At 46.3% G+C, this 16,531-nt stretch overlaps 1 protein-coding gene across 5 annotated transcripts in view; it reads right to left on the bottom strand.

Moving 5' to 3' along the window:
- Positions 1 to 15,104, bottom strand: part of Ppp2r5c (protein phosphatase 2 regulatory subunit B'gamma) — a 139,994-nt gene extending 124,890 nt beyond the window's left edge. For 4 of the 5 annotated variants that reach the window (XR_006853547.2, XM_046453198.2, XM_046453199.2 and 1 more), the window contains exons 1-2: positions 14,982 to 15,104; positions 14,286 to 14,351 (exon numbers count right to left, since the gene is read on the bottom strand). Coding sequence is in view for 4 of the 5 variants with exons in the window: in XM_046453198.2 (XP_046309154.1) it covers positions 14,286 to 14,351; positions 14,982 to 15,008 (93 nt within the window). In the remaining variant the exon portion in view is untranslated. The remainder of the gene's footprint in view (positions 1 to 14,285; positions 14,352 to 14,981) is intronic. The other variant, XM_046453201.2, reaches the window with a different exon arrangement.
- Between the last annotated feature and the right edge of the window lie 1,427 nt (positions 15,105 to 16,531).

The raw sequence follows: 16,531 nt of genomic DNA, 5'->3' as shown, positions 1-16,531 counted from the left end.
GCACTCCCATGCCCTGCAGTGTCCTTATTTCACAGACAAGGAAAATGAGATGCAGAGTATGGGGTGATCACCAGCGGCACACAGTACATGGTATCACCACACTTGGACCCTGCTCCATCAATGGACTTTGTGTCCCAGGGTGAGCCCAGCACTGCCTCATCACCTGCCACTGACACCACACACTGGAGAACAATTCTGCTCTGCAGTCTCAAAATTCTCCCCTTCTGCAATTTGATAACGGATTGACCCAACTACCATCACTATAAGCCAGAGACTATATGATATCCTGTGACAGCCATTTAAGAAGTGTTTTCCAGCCAGAATCTGATCAAGCCTTTATGGAATGGAAAAGGGAAGACGCTGACCAGCACAGGGGTCCACTCTGCAGAGCGTGGCATGGGGAGTGGTGGCAGGCTCTCCACTGCAGCTGCTAACATCTGGCCAGGAAATCCTTTGTTATTTGGGCTGCAGTCTGCACTGTATGAGGTTTACATTGTCCTGGCCCCTGCCCACAAGAAGCAAGCAGCCCCTGCCCAAGTTGTAACAACCAAGAATGTCTCCAGACACTGCCAAATGTGCCCTGGGGGGCGAAAATCACCCTTGGTTGACAATCACATCCTTCAAACATGTGTGAACAATTTGATTTAACAACTAAACTGCGAGAAAAGAAAAAAAAATCTAAGCAGAGATCTAAAAAGAGAAATGTAGGACACATAACAGCTGATAATATATACAGCTGATCAAGGAAGGCGGCAGGGGCAGCAGTGATTCCAATATTCATCATTAACTTTTTAGTATTTTTTTTAGGTCTGATGATTGTGATTTGGTTTTGTTTTAAGAGTGCAAAAAGCACACGAAATAAAAGCAAAAAGAGACAAATGGGAGTATATAAAACTAAAAAGTTCTACACAGCAAGGGAAACATTAAACAAAGAGAAGAGCCAACCTATAGATGGGAGGAAATATTTGCCAAGTGTCCATTGACAGAGGGTCAACATCCAGAATGTGTAAGACAGTAAAAAAACAACAAAGAGCAAGAAATCCAATAAAAAATGGGTCACCGACTTAATAGACTCTTCTCAAAAGAATAAATACAAATGGCCAACAAATACATGAAAATACTACAATGAGATATCACCTCACCCTAGTAAGAACCCTGCCACCACCACCACCACCACCACTGCTGATGAGGATGTGGAGAAAAGGGAACTACACTTGGTAGGAATGGAAATAGTGCCACTGTTACCGAGGATAGGATAGCGGTTCCCCAATAAACTAAAAACAGAACTATTGTAGGATCCAGCAATCCCGCTTCTGAGTATAAAGTCAAAGGAAATGAAATCAGCATACCAGAGAAATACCTGCATGCCCACGATTATTGTGGCACTATTTACAATAATTTAAGATACAGAATCAGCCTAGGTACCTAAGCGTATGAACAGATACAGAAAATATGACATATACACAATGGAATATTATTCAGACATAAATAATAAAACCCTATCGTTTGCAACAACATGGAATGAAACAAGGACATTGGAAAAAAAGCCAGATATAGAAAGACAAGTACCACATGTTCTCTCATTGTGGAAGTTAAATAAAGCTGGCCTGAATGTAGAAGAGGGATCACTAGAGGGGGTAAAGAGAGGCTGAATGTGACCAAGGCCCTGCTGCATGTACTGAAATGTCACGCTGGCCCCCGTGAGCACACACACAGCCAAGGCATGTTCAGGATAAAGAGGCCCGGTTGAAGGATGTGGTATGACCAGGATGAGATGGGCCTCAGCAGTCAGAGGAGGGGAATGGGCGGCAAGCGCAGGGGGACCAGCTGTATCGCTGGCCTCCTCAAGAAGATGGGTGACAAGGACCTGGGTGTTTGTCACACTTTTCCCTCCACTTCTGTGTATACGAGAAACCTCACCTCTAGACTAGACCAGTGCAATGGAACAGCCCAGCCTTTGCCGCAACCCTATTCATATTCTGCTACCAGACGTCCCCTGCTGAATCTTTGTTTCAGGCATGCCAGGCTACACTCAGCTCAGGGTGGAGAATGTTCTCTAACACATCCTGTTTCAACACCTGGTCCTTCTACATGAAATGTCCTCCTCCCCTTCCAACATTTCCATCTCTCTGAAAGCTTCTGAAACGCTCAACCCTCGGTCCTGGCTCAAGTGCCACTTCTGTTCAACATCCCCCACTTCCTCACAGGAGTCAGGCTCAGCCACGTTGTCCTTGACATTCTCAAGGTGCTGCCCTGAACTGATGCCATGCCTCAAGTCACAGTCTGCCTCTAAAAGACCTGTCCAGCTTTCTGAGAGCAGGAGCCATGTCTCGTCGGTCTCCTCTGCAGTACTCAGGTGCCAGCTGTGGGGCTGGCTGACTACTACACTGCCCCCTGACTCTTACCTCTAGATCTGTCCCCCAGTTGGCTGTCCCAACTACAGCACACATGTGGGTTCCAACGATGCCAAACTGCTTGTCCTCCCAAAGTCTGTTTTTGTATGTTGATTAAGAACTTTTAAAAAAAGAAATTTTTAAGGATAGAATTTTTTTGTTCTAACTAGTTATACATCACAGTAGAATGCATTTTCATATACCATACATAAGTGGAATACTTTAATCAAAATAGTGAGATGTGACACACAAGTCAGTGGGTTAGACATGAGCCAGGACCTTTCCACGGGGAAATTACACTAGCACCTTACTTCATAGCAGCATGACTGTTTTTTAAAAGTGGAAAATAATAATTATAGCAATCTGTGGAGAAACTGGAACCCTGTGCATTGCTGGTGGCTTTGGGTGTTTGTCACACTTTTTCCTGTAAGACAGGTGGAAAACAGTTTGGGGGCTTCAATAAGTCAAACACAGAATTATCATGTGACCCAGCAATCCACTTACAGGTATATACCCTGAAGAACTAAAAACAGGTGCTCGAACAAAAGTGTGTACACAATGCTCAAAGCAGCAGGGTTCACAGGAGGTGAGAGGTGCAAACCACGCAAACATTCATCAGCAGATAAAATAAAATCTATCTGTCCTTACCATGGAACAGGATTCAGCCACAAGGAGGAATGAAACCCTGACACAGGGCCCAACAGAGCCGAGCCTGGACACAGTGCTGAGTGGAAGAAGCTAGACAAGGAAGGCCACACAGTGCATGATCCGTTGGTAAGAAACAGAGAGCACGCAAAGCCACTGAGAGGTTGGTGGCCGCCAGGGACTGAGGGCAGGGGAGGAAGAGAGACTGCTTAATGGGCATGGGTTTGCATGTTCTGGATTCTTGTAGCCCTGCTGTCACAAACAGCAAGAGTGCCATAAGTGCCAGCAAGGTGCCTGGGGGTGGGAGGGCCACTGTTCCCCTGCTGAACACTAAGTGAGCAACAGCAGGTCGCTCATGGGGCAGGGTCCCATCACTGGCCTCCCAACAGCTTCCAGATGGCAGATGAAGCATACAGAAGATGATTCTTTCACTAAAGTAACCAGCACTGATTTCAGAGAAGGGTCCCAGAACAGACTCTCAAGGTGACAATAAGACCTTTTATAGGTTAGGAGTTCCTCATAAAATAAAAACTAGGCATCCATCTTAAAATTAATTTTTGTCAAGAAGTATGACACTGTTGTGCTACCTGACTGGGCTAATTCTAAAAAAGATCTGATTCTCCCTTTACTACCACTCTGCTGGAATGTAAGTGATGGGTAGTTCTGCTTTTACCTGTTACTCATGAGGTGAGAGAAGCCTCAGGATTCACTTCAGCTCCTTTCCTTTGGCTCAATGTTGGAAAATCATTGATCAATGCAGTATTATTTATTTATTTTTGGTACCGGGGATTGAACCCAGGATACTCGACCACTGAGCCACATCCCGAGCCCTATTTTATTTAGAGACAGGGTCTCACTGAGTTGCTTATCACTTTGCTGTTGCTGAGGCTGGCTGTGAACCCACAATCCTCCTGCCTCAGCCTCGCGAGGAGCTGGGATTACAGGCGTGCACCACTGCTCAATGCCGTATTATTTATCACACAGGTCAAAATGGCTGACCTTCTCCCTTCACTTGAAGCCATTACAGTGAGTGCCCCAGAGGTTTCTAGGTGAGTACCCCAGTCCCCACCTGTCTGCAAAGTAGCTGCATTGCTGGGCTACCAAGAGCAACTTTGGGATGTTGAGATGTATTTGAGGTCCTCAGCGGCCACATCAATGAAAGCTACACCATAAAATGGAAGCCTCCACCCTCTGCCCTTCTCTGGGCCTCCTGACTAAGCACCTGGGCCCTAGGGCTGCAGGAGTCACATGAATGGGGAGGGGTCTTGAGAAAAGGGAAAGTGGAGCAGCTGGTCCTGTGGTGAGGTAGGGCAAGGTACTACCCAGGCAGACCCATGACCCTATGTTTGGGCTCAGGCAGCCCGAGGAGTTAGCTCATTGCCCTGTGGTCCCCGTTGCGCACTGCTTGCGTCAGGAGTACGAGGCTTACTCCCCAAGCGTTTCCGACAGCCATGGGGCAAGGCTACCTGAGGACAGGAACAAGATGTTAGAGGATTCCCTCACCCTCAGCAAAAGCTTCTAACATGAAACATATCATGCCTGAATGTTTAGGTACCCGGAGGTCACTGGACTCCCCACAAGCTCCTCTGTAGACAGATGTCTACAGTTTCATATAAGTTGGAGTAAAAAAAAAAATAATAATATCTAGGCAGCAGATTACATGGGTGTTTGCTAGTTTCTACACCTTGAAATTATTCATTCAAACAGCACATCAGGCAACTGGCTTTATGACAAAGCCTCACTACCAGACATTTTACCATATAAGGGATCACTACACTACACAAGCAGCTCCTTCCCTTCATTCAAACTCGAAATTCTAAAAATTCACAACAAGTTGTAAGGTGTTTATTGTTCAATGGAGGCAGGATCCAATCATTGGTCTCTCAACAGCTTCTAGGTGGCAAATGAAGCCAAATTCAAAAGATACTTCTTTCACTGAAGTAACTAGCACTGATTTCAGAGAAGGGTCCTAGGACAGACTCTCAGGGTGACAGTAAGACCACTCTCTTGCCAGACACTTTGTCAATGATGACCCTTGCCTGCGTTCCTGTAGTTTGTAGCCCCTGGGCTACATCTGACTCCCTCCTGTTCTGAAAATAAGTTTTATTAGAACATGGCACTTATTTGTTTACCACTGACTAAAGCTGCTTCCTCGAAACAACAACAGAGCTGAGTAGTTGCTCAGAGACTGATGTTACAGGCTCACAGAGCTTAGAATTTTCACTCTCTGGCTCTTCACAGAATAGTTTTTTCTAGGCCATCAATTCCTAGCTGAAAGGCAGATGCAGAGAAAGAACAGGAGCACTGTCCTTGATTAAGGTCTTCGAAGAGCTTACAAGTATCAACACAACTCTGAGCCTCATTCCTAGTGATAAGGAAGGCTCAAGAGAGCTATGACCTCCAGGAACACTGGTGCAACAAGATAAATTAACTCCACAGATGTGGCTTTGACCTGGAAGTCACCCAGGGGAGACTGATCTGATTCCAGGCATCCCCAGAGTCTAGGATGTGGAAACCTGGCAGAGCAGAGGAGGAGTACAGAGCAGGAGATTCACTTTACATCTGATACTAATCTTCCCATAGCATCTTCTTCTCCTGCAGCATCTTTACAGAACTCAGAACTGGAAAAAAATAGTCTCCACAGAAGCAAACTGACTAGGAAAACTGAGGCTGCCAGTGTTGGAGCTGGCTCCTCAGGGAAAAGTCTCCACATTCTGGCCCTTGAGGGTCAAAAGCCTGAGAGCCAGCTCCTGCCAAAATCTCTAAAACAAGTGGTCAGCTGACAAGTCCACCAAGTCCAGAGCCTTTGGCTATGGTGCCAGTACCTCACTCTCCTATGAAGGAAGAACCACTCAGTCCTCAAGCTTGTGGCCCTGTTCTACTTCTGCAGCTGCCCCACAGAGCAGCCTGCAAGACATCTGTACATACTGAAATCACAGCATTCTACCTCCCTGTTCCAAACACCTGATGGCTGCCCATCACCTTCAGCACAAAAGCCCCAAACCCTTCCAGAATTGCTTGCAAGATCCTGCTCCAGTCTGCTGAACCCACCTCTCCTCCATCCTCCCACACCCTTCCCATCACTTTCTCTTCAGCCACACAGACTTTCCAGTGGACATGCCAAGCTCACTCTACCTTAGGACGTTTGCACTAGCTGCTGCCCTGGGCTAGAATGTTCTTTGCGCCACGGGGTCCTTAAGATTCCACTCCAACCTTTAACACTGTGCCCATGTCAAGACCATTCTACCTACCTGAGCAGCCTCTGCTCTCCGCACACAGGTTGCCAAGGGTGGCCCTACCTATCAGGGGGCCTGAAGACTCATGAGGACAGATTTAGCTGTAACTGAGGTGATGAGAGCCCAAGGGCCACTGCTTAGGCAGAATGTAATAAGCACACTCAGAACATTCCTGCTTCACAGTACTCAGTTTTTGTGCCTCACTGAGGGTGACTCCATCATGCAGGGATGTGTTGTCTTGGGGGCTGAACCCCAGAAGTACCTTCTGGGTCACTGGAGGGAGGCAAAGTTAGAGAATGGCCAAGACAAAGGAAAGAAAACATACCAGGAGAGAACCCTGAGGGAGCAACAGGTGTCTGATCCAGAGCTGCCCCCAGCCATGGTGCTGCTTCCCCTGAGCTAAGCAAAATAGTCCAAAGAGACCCTGGGCATTCAGGCCCCACTAGGAATGTGGCCTCCTTGGTGAGACACCTGGACCACCTGAAGCACCTGGGCAGGGGCAGGGGGAGCCACATACCTCTGTACTGTGCTATTATTAGCCATGTGTGATTTCTGACCCAAAAACAAATACATAAGAGAAACTGTCTTTGAGAATAACTGGAAGAAAGTGAGGCCTCCTGGGCTCCCTGGAACCTGACTTGGAGTCTTCCTCGTGTGTGGCTCTGGGCAGGCTGCCATGAACCAAAAGGCAGATGCAGCTCCCTTCCTCATCGAGGTGCCCCCTTTACTCCTTGCCTTCCTCCTTTTCTGAATTTTATCTACTTCCTCCTCTTCTGCCAATTTATTTGTCTTCTTTTGCTTTAAATTTAACCTGAAATTTGGTATTTAATATTACAAACAATGCTAACAATAGATAAGTTAAAGACGCTCATGTTAGAATTGGTTTTGAAGAACTTGTTAGGGTCCCAAGGCAGCTCTGTCCCGGAGAACTTTCTGGAAAGCTGGAAATGTTCTATATTTGTGGGCTATCAAAACAGCCACTAGCCACGTGTGGCTACTGAACACTTGACATGTGCCTAGTGCCCTAAGTAACTAAACTTTTAATTTCATTTTCACTAGTTTATATTTAAATAAAATAGCTAAAAAGAATGTCTAATACTTTTCTGGAGCATTCTAACACCTTCAAAGCTTTGAGGTACTTTGACATTACTTAGATATAAACTTTTGCTGGGCAAAAACCCAGCATTTGATCAGTACTAACTAACACCTGCAGACTCCAGGTGTCTAAAACCCACTCTTTTTAAGGCAGTGACCATAAACCTCATCTTAAAACGTGTATGCACGCCCCCAACATGCAGAAGATGAAGAAAAATCCTAGGTGTCCTCAAATTAAAGCATTTTCTCCCTGAAGTTTAAATTCTATGCTTGTTCTCTGCCTCCCCCAAGTGGATAAAACAAAAACGACAACCCTATTTGGACCTGGAGGCACCACTTCACTACAACACATCTGAAACCTGATCAAGAAGGGTACAGGGAAGTCTTGGCTTATCACAACTCCCTGATAGGAAAATTCATGGAGATTAAACACAGCATGGTGCCAAGCCTGACTTGGGCAGGTTCCCAACATTCAAGGAAACACTGGAGACTCTTCTCATGACTGAGTTCTTGCAGACAAATTCCCCCTGCCTTAGGAAGACACTGCCAGGATCCATGCTGGTGGTTGGCTGACAGCCAGCAACTCCACAAGGGCAGGTGGAAACGTCCCCATTGCTGCAAGGCAGGGCTCAGCAGCTGCCTGAATACAGGAACTCTTAGCTTCCTCACCACCAAGACAACTGAAGACTGCTTCCTACCCTCCTCTCCATGATCTCCTCCTAGGCTGCTGAGGGGAAGAGGAGTGTTGAGTGGTTGTGTCTGCAGCCTGACCCACCACACAAAGCGCTCTCTGAATGCCACAGCTCAGCACAGAGCCTGTGTCTGCTTAGGTACTTTCAAGCACCTGAGGTTCTTACCCAAAGCTCCAGTGGGCTACTTCCATGGGATGGGTGTCATCCTGTCCCATCCATTCAGTGATGACAGTCTCACTGAATGGGGGTGGGGGTCAAGTTACTCCCAAGTACACTTACGTCCAGAGGCAACAGGTGTCACATGTCACAAATAATGCAACAGTCAACTTAAGTTCTTAGCAGGTCAGGACTGTGTGTATTGTTTTGATCCTCACAGATCCTCAATACAGACCTGCGCAGGGCCAGAGATGCTCAAAACAAAGCCGTATCTCACTCTATCCACCTCATAAAACATTCTAAAAATACATTCCACTGAGAAACAATCCCCAAATGAATTTAAATTAGGAAATATATTTCAATGGATATCCTCTTTTGAAATGTTTTAAATTAAATAGCTTATGAGACCATATTAGCAAGATCTTACAAGACTACTCTTTTTCTACAAAGTATGTAAAAGCAAACTAAAAATACTCTTTCTTAAAACTGTCACAAGACATTAGAAAAAGTTTTAAGTATCACAATTTTCTGCATTAGTATAATGTTCTTATTTATTAATTTTTTTAGTTATCAATGGATCTTTTCTTTCATTTATTTATTTATTTACATTTGGTGCTGAGGATCGAACCCAGTGCCTCACACATGCCGGGCAAGTGCTCTACCACTGAGCCACATCCTCAGCCCCAATGTTGTTTATTTAAAACAAATAACAATAAATGAACAGTCTGCACTGAAATTCCCTTAGGCTATCAAAAAGGTAATAAAGAAATAAACCTTTAAAAAAATTTTTTTTTAGTTGTAGATGGATATAATATCTTTATTTTATCTGTTTTTATTTTTATGTGGTGCCGGGGATCGAACCAGTGCCTTGCGCATGCTAGGCAAGTGTCCTACCACTGAGCCACAACCCCGGCCCAAGGAAAAAACCTTTTAAACAAAAGATTTTTTTTTTTTTTTTGCCAATTTATAGCATCAGAAAAATCAGCAACCTAATTGATTTGAAGTTCTCCTTTTTCCTGAACGTTTTTAAAATCCACCAACCAAATATTTCTTAACTCCATAGCCTAGTATACACGGCAAGTGTAAAGAGGAATCATGGGGTTTCCTCTAGATAAGGAGGCAAGTTATGGGTAAATAAAGGTGGTTGAAGCCAACATGAATTACAATTAATGCAGCAAATAATTACTACCCAAGTTTAGAAGACAAAAAAAAAAACAAAAAAACAAAAAAACATGGTCCAAGATAGGAACTCAGCCCCCTTTTTGGTAGTGCCGGGGAATGAACCCTGGGCTTTAGCACATGCCAGGCAAGCACTTGCCACTGAGCTACATCCCCACCACATAAAAACAAAAAAAAGCATCCCTTAAGTTTCAGAATAGATGAGTTCAAGTTGGAGCTAAAAAGATAAAGCGTTCAGGAATAGAAGATGGAAAAAGTATTCTAAAACAGAGGTCCTCAAAGCATGGTCTGAAGCTCTCTCAGTGTGGTCCCCTTAGGTATTTTCCAGAGTCCAAGAGATCAAAATTGTTTTCATAACACTAGGACCTGACTCGTCCTTTGAGCCACCATGATATAGAACTTTTCACAGGCTACATATGTGATATCAACGTACTTGCAAAGCCAGAGCAATGACTCTTCTCAATTTTTTCAAGTTGTTTTTCATACAAATGTTACATTTGTTATTGTGTAATGGGAGTTATCATTAGATGAATTAACATTTAAAAACCTAGTTCTAATTTGAAAAATATCAATAGACAGATATAACCCAACTAAACAAAAACTCTGTGGGGTTTTCAACAATTGAAGAGTGTAAGGAATGCTCTCCCTCTGCTTGGACACTGCTATTCTCCAGGAGCCAGCATAACCAGGTGAGTGTGCCAGTCCTGCTTTGCAGGCAAACACACACACTGTGTGAAGGAAGGGTTTTCTCCTGCAGCAGCTCAGCAGGGGGACTGTCCTCCTGGAGACAGCAATGCCTAGATGCATTTTTGCCTGCTACTGACACCTAGTGGGTAAGCCAGGAGACTGTGAACCTTCAACAAAACACAGAACCCCAGGATGGTCCCACATGTCCAGTGTAGACACTGAGACCCTTTGTCTGGAGCTGTGGTGATCCCACAGGGCACTGGGTGTCTACCAGCTGTGCAGCTTATACATGAACAGGAGCAGAAGCCAGGGCTCACAGTAGATCCAACTGCTTCTTGGAGGTCCCAAGGGCAGCAAGCTCAGGGCAGAACCTCCTAACTCCCAAGCTCTACACTTGCACTGATGATCCACTGCATAGCCTCTACCTTCCTACATACTTGGGCTCTGGGCAAGAATGGTGGGAGGCTGGGAAGATCGAACCTAGGCATGACAATTAGGAGTGGGGAATTCCATTCCTACATAATTATTACACAGGACTCTCAAAAGGGATTTTTCAAGTACTAAGAGGACTTCTTTTGGTCCTCTCCGGATTTCAGTTGAGAGTTGTATGGAAAAATGCTGGAAAGAGTGATGGAAATGAGGTACAGGAGACCCCAGTGGAAGCCTGAAGCTCAGGACCCAGTCTACAGATGGTGGCTTTGGTTTTTCATGGAGGGGAATCTCCCTGGAGGCAGCTACACCACCATACCACTTTCCCCAAATGACTCTTACGGCCTTCATCTCACAACTCAAGAGAAAACTCCTGCTACAGAAGCAATGAAGGGAAAGTCAAAAAGCATTCTGAAAAGATACATAACATGTAATGGGTATATTATTAGTTAACAAATTTTAAAATTTCAATTTTAATTTATAAAATTAAAATTACTACCTAGAACCATATAACCTCAGGCAAGTCTGACTCCCTATCTCTGGAAAGCCAGGGTGTGGTGGCAATGGAATGTAAAAAGCACAAATTATACAGAGAAAGAAGTCATTCCGAAAGGTAAGTGTCCAAATAAGCTCCCTGGTTGGAAAGGACTGTTCAGACAAGCAAAACACATGACCAGGGGACAGTACCAAACCACCTTTAGTGAGCAGAAAGCAAAGTACTTCAGAAAAAGCATTAACACTTCTGAAAATGCAACTCTGGACCCAGTATACAAATGAAAAAACAAAACAATGCAGCAACAACATCCTCTGGTCTGACCCTATAAAATGAACTTGAGGATCTCAGAGCAATTTCTGAAGATTCGATATGTTCATAAAATGTGCCTAGTCATGCTTTTCTTGAGGCAAATGTTCCTGAGATCAGCTGCTCAAAAACATGTTCCCTCTGTCTATATCCACAACATTTTCCAACTTCAAGTGACCAAGGAACACAGTTATGGCCCCATTCCTTAAAGGTGTGCTATAAAATAAACCAAGAGCAAGTGCAAGACAGAAACTTTTATTTCCAGAAATTGTGGATAAGTAACAAGTCAAATTTAAACATTCTATTGAAAGATGGGCAGGGAGAGGGATATACCAATGTCACTTAAGTAGAAATTTCTACAATGAGCAAAAGTTGCTCAGAAGCCAGTATGACCTTTAATGTTTTGTCACCCTGAAAGATATATCCTGCTGTACATCTTGTCAGAGGAATTTCTGAAGAAAAGCAAAACCTACTCAACTGGGTCACAAAAGTTAAGCAGTGTCACTTACGGCATTTTTTTTTTTTTTCTAACCCCCAGGCTGAAATACTGTCACTGTCCTACTCTATTCTCTCTCCCACACTTCATCTTATGAAACACCCATGCCATCTAATGTTCTCTTGTTCTAACCAAAAGGCCTTCTGCAACATAAGCCAGGTGTTACCTGGTCTGCTGTGAGACTAGAAGACAGCCAGCCAGGATTCCAAAGCACAAGGACGCTTTACATACTAGAGGTAGCATATTAAGTCAGCCACAGGCCAAGATCTTGGAATATTTTCTCTGCTGGAAATATTTCCCAAACCTGGCTGGTCTGCCCTAGAAGGGGACTCTTGCATGTGCCTCCAGGAGTGCTTGTGAAGGTGATGTGATATCAGAAAGGCTTGAAAAGCAACATGGGAATATCAAACCTATTTAAATTGTTCTGGTTAAAATATTCAAATCCATAGTAACACTGAGAGACATAAGAGGAGAAATGTGTGCAGAAATGGTTCAATTCACCTGCATGAGTCAATCATATTTGGTAAGTGGGTGGAACTAGAAGTGAAGCAGTGAGCTGAGGGGGGGAAGCAACAATCAAACAGAGTCAACTCAAAGTTCACATGAACTGAAGAGCCTCAGTTTGTACTCCTGCAAGATAACGACACAGTGTCATGCTTAATGTGCCATGCTGCCTCTGGTCTCCTTATGAGGAAGTAGTGAAGGACCCAATATTTCAGTGTTTTTCAGTGGTAATTTCAACTCTGTGGCTCCAGCTCCTAGACAGTAGCACTAGAAAAAATACAAAAAGACAAGTGGGGCATCACACTCAGACACTGCAGGCCACTCTAGTCTACTCAACTGACAGCCCCAAAACCCAGTTCATCTCACAAACACACACAGTAGCAGTTTTGGCATCTCTGAATTGCTGATGGATTTTTCAGGTTCAAACTTAACATTATTCATTTTTATAGCCAAGTTCTTTCCACTAAAATGGGAATAAAATAAATGTGCAGATTGATATTTCTTTGTGATCCTAACAGCAAGGGAAGACAGGTATATTAGCAAGAAAGATTTAGGGAACAGTAGGAAGTCTTAGCAGTTTTAATGAAAGCAACACACTGAAAAAGAAAGCATGCTACATGCACCCCTGCAGAGCAACTATATGATCTACACTCTAATAAGGGTGGCACAGGAAGTAAGCAAGTCAAATCCAAGCAGGCCACAGTAAAACTTGATTGCTGTAAAGAAAGGCTAGGGAAAGACTGGCACAAATAATCCGAACTATTGGTACTTAAGGAACATTTTCCAGTTCTACTATTTGCTCTAGGCAGGGCAACAGATTTGCTAGAATGAACCACCTGCTGCTGAGGAGGGAGGCTTAGCATATACCAAATGACAGAGAAAAGATAACCTGGGGCTAAAAAAAAGTCTACTGTACTTCCCAGGCAGAACTTAACTACTAATTTAGTTTACAGGAAAGGGTCTGATGCTCACAAAGTTAATGTCATCTACGCTAAGACCAGGGACCTCCATGATCCAGGCCTGCAGAACTGACACTACGCATGCATTCAAAAGGACCTACCAGCTCTGTCTGGGCCTATATGTCTCTTGGACCCTTGGCCCTAGGTGTTCTAGTTCCTGACAATTAGTCACAAGGAAGAAAAGGCAAAGGAAAGTGGTGACTCTGAAAATCCTCTCAAGGCACAACCATGTCAAGGAACACAGACTTCAGCAGGTAGACATAAAGGTTCCAACTCTTAAATGGGACCAAAGACCATAAGCCAAAAAAAAAAAAAAAAAAAAAAGTCAACTCACCAAAAAAGGTGGGGGAGGGAGGAGAGGAGAAATACAAGAATCTACAAAAATACCCAAACTAGGTATATAAAAAATACCACTGCTACTGGGTTGAAAAAAGCTAAGCAACCAGCCAACAACAGAAAAAGGAAGCTTTCCCAGAACACCAGGAGCAGAGACTGCACCAAGAAGAACAAGGGTGACAGAAACCCCTCAGAAAGCCACCTGGCAGCTTGCAAAGGTGGAGGGCGGGTAGGGGGGATCCCCAAGGCCAAAAGGAATTCCAGTCAAAGGCACCCCCTTCACAGGAGGGCTGCTAGGGTCGAGGTGGAAAATGAACTAAAAAATACCAGTTCCACAGATAAACAACTTTTGTTGAAAACCCTGGTTTTTATTATGCTCGGTTTTTTTTTTTTTTTTTTTGGGGGGGGGGGTAATACTTCAAATTGAACCCAAGGGTCCTACTGAACCACTGAGCTACATTCCCACCCCTTATTTATTTATTTATTTATTTTGGAGACAGGATACACTAATTTACGGAGGCTGGCCTTGACTTGCAATCTTGCCTCAGTCCCCCACCCCAGCCCCTGGATCAGGGATTATAAGTGTGTGCCATGGCAGGAGGCTCACCCCCAGTTTTCATATTTTAAATTAAAAGCTGTTCACGAAAAACTCAAGTGAATATCTGAAGACCATTACCTCTGATTCTACTGTGTCTTGTCCTTCTTTTGAACTTTTCCCACTCTTCCCTGGTTTTGGTGGTTCCTGGGAAACATCAAACAAAAGCAATTAATTTTCTCAATCTTTAGACTGTTAAACATCAGATAAACTACATGCAGTTTCAAAACTGATTTATATAATTTAACCAGAGGTTCTGGTGGTTTTAACCCACACCGTCAGGAAATTTACGTCATACTGTTTAAAGATACAGTACTGCGATACTACACCCCACCCACCCAAATTCGGATTCTCTGGTTTCCTTCGTCAGTATTCGGGTTGAAAACTTTAAGCAGCGACAGAGAAGCCCAAGTCCATCCAGTGCTCCTGGCGTTTCCAAAGGACCACCTCGCAGCCCTTTCGTGCCCACCCGCACCTGGGAGCGAGGATTTCTGGGGCCACCCTGACACGCTCCAGCTCCACCTGAGGCAGCGCACCCAGGCCGCCGAGAGCGCAAGGCGCCGCGCCAGCAGCGCGAGCCGAGCCCCGGAGCCCAGCCCGGAGCCCCGCCGTCGCTCCCGCGCACGCAGTTCTGCAGGCGTCGCGGGTCCGCTCCGCTCGCCGCCCGGCTCGGCGTCCCTCCCGGCCGCGAGGCTGGCGGCCGGCCCGCCGCACCTGCGCCCCCGACTGCCCGCCCCCCGCGCCGCGGCCCGTCCCGGCGGCCCCGGCCCCACTCACTTTCTCCTTCTTGGTTTTATTCGGCATGGCTAGTGCGGGCCGCCGCCACCGCTCCTGCCCCTGCCGCCGCCTGACCCCGCCGCAGCAGCGCCCCCGCCCCGGCCGTCGCGCCGCCCCGGCTGCCGCCGCCGCCACTGCCGCCGCCGCCGCCCGGGGACTGAGTCGTTTGCTCGCTCTCGCTTCCCCTTTTCCAGGCTCTCAGAGGCTGCGGCAGCCGCGGCGGCGGCGGCGGCTGCGGCGGCAGCGGCGGCGGCGTCTCTCCGCCCCTCCCCCGGCCCGCCCCGGCCCGCCCCGGCCCGCCCCGGCCCGTCAGGCGCCGCCTCAAGCCCCGCCCCGCCGCCCTCAACGGCGCCCTGCCATTGGGCGATGCGCCCTCACGTGCCCTAACGCTCTGCCGCGCCGTCCCGCCCCCTGCGCGGCCTATCCCCGCCCCCTTCGCACCGCTCGGCTAGCGTCAGGCTCTGGGGGGCCGGGGTCTGAGGTGGGCCGGCGGCTTGGGGAACTCGGCGGGGACTGGGGGTGCTGCAGCTACTGTGGTGACTGGTGACAGGGCCGTTGCCGGCTGTGAAGGTGCCGGACCGAGAGAGCCGGGGACGAGCGAGGCATGGAAATTGTACGTTTGAAATGTGTGACAATAATTTCTGCAGCCGGAGGGGCGCGAACGGCGGCCTTCCGGCCTCGTCCCTCCGGCTCTTGCAAAACGAGGGGGTCCCCACGCGGTACACGTGGGTGACCGAGGAAGTCCGGGAGCGGCGGTTTCGCAGGGCCTCTCCAGGCCCCGCCCACCTGGCCAGCCCCACCCACCCTTCCCTCGCTGGCTCCGCCCGCAAACTGGGCGGTGCTGTTCCAAGGGGGTTTATTTCTTTCTTTCTTTTTTTTTTTTTTTGCTGTGGTTCTATCTTAAGGCGCGTGAGAAAATTTCTGCACGATGACCAGGAGCCACTTAATTTCTCTTGCCTCACTAATAGACCCGGGGAGATGAATTTTTCAAGGGAAAAAACTTAACTTTTTACTACACTTCTTCCGCAGTCCGGTTGGAGCCCCCAAGCAATTTGGAGGTGTTAATGATAGATATCCGAGATTTCGGAAATGCATTAGGTAGGAAGATTGGGAGTGAACGGATTTCAAGCGTGAAAGGCATTGGGGGCTTTGAACATTAAGGAGCAGCATCTTGACTGGGCACTTACAAATCCTCTCAGCCCCCGTTTTGTTCCTGAAAGTTGCCAAGCAAAGCATTTTTAGATGTTCTCTGTTGCCCTACAACAGAAAAGTGAAAAGAAGAAAAAAAGGAAAAGATCTAAAATGAGGGCTGTTGTGGGGGGTTCTGAGATTAATTGTTGCCTGCAGGTGCCTCTGTGCTCGCAGAGGACTGTCTGCAGGTAAGCAGAAGAGTCCCAAACAGCTATCTCTGGAAAAGAAACTGCTCTTTAATAGTTTCCCCAAAATAAATAGCTAAAAACGTGAGAGGCTAGAACATTGTCTGTAGTTAATTTAATGACATTTTGAAAATAAAACACTATCATAAATCCATATCAATAGGAGTAACTAAA

The sequence above is a fragment of the Marmota monax genome, unplaced genomic scaffold, assembly GCF_021218885.2.
Source record: "Marmota monax isolate L192 unplaced genomic scaffold, Marmota_monax_Labrador192_F-V1.1 WCK01_AAM20220418_F8-fsc00190, whole genome shotgun sequence".
Classification (NCBI taxonomy): Eukaryota; Metazoa; Chordata; class Mammalia; order Rodentia; family Sciuridae; genus Marmota; species Marmota monax.
Note: the sequence above shows the minus strand (reverse complement) of the source record. Positions and strands in the feature narration are given on the sequence as shown.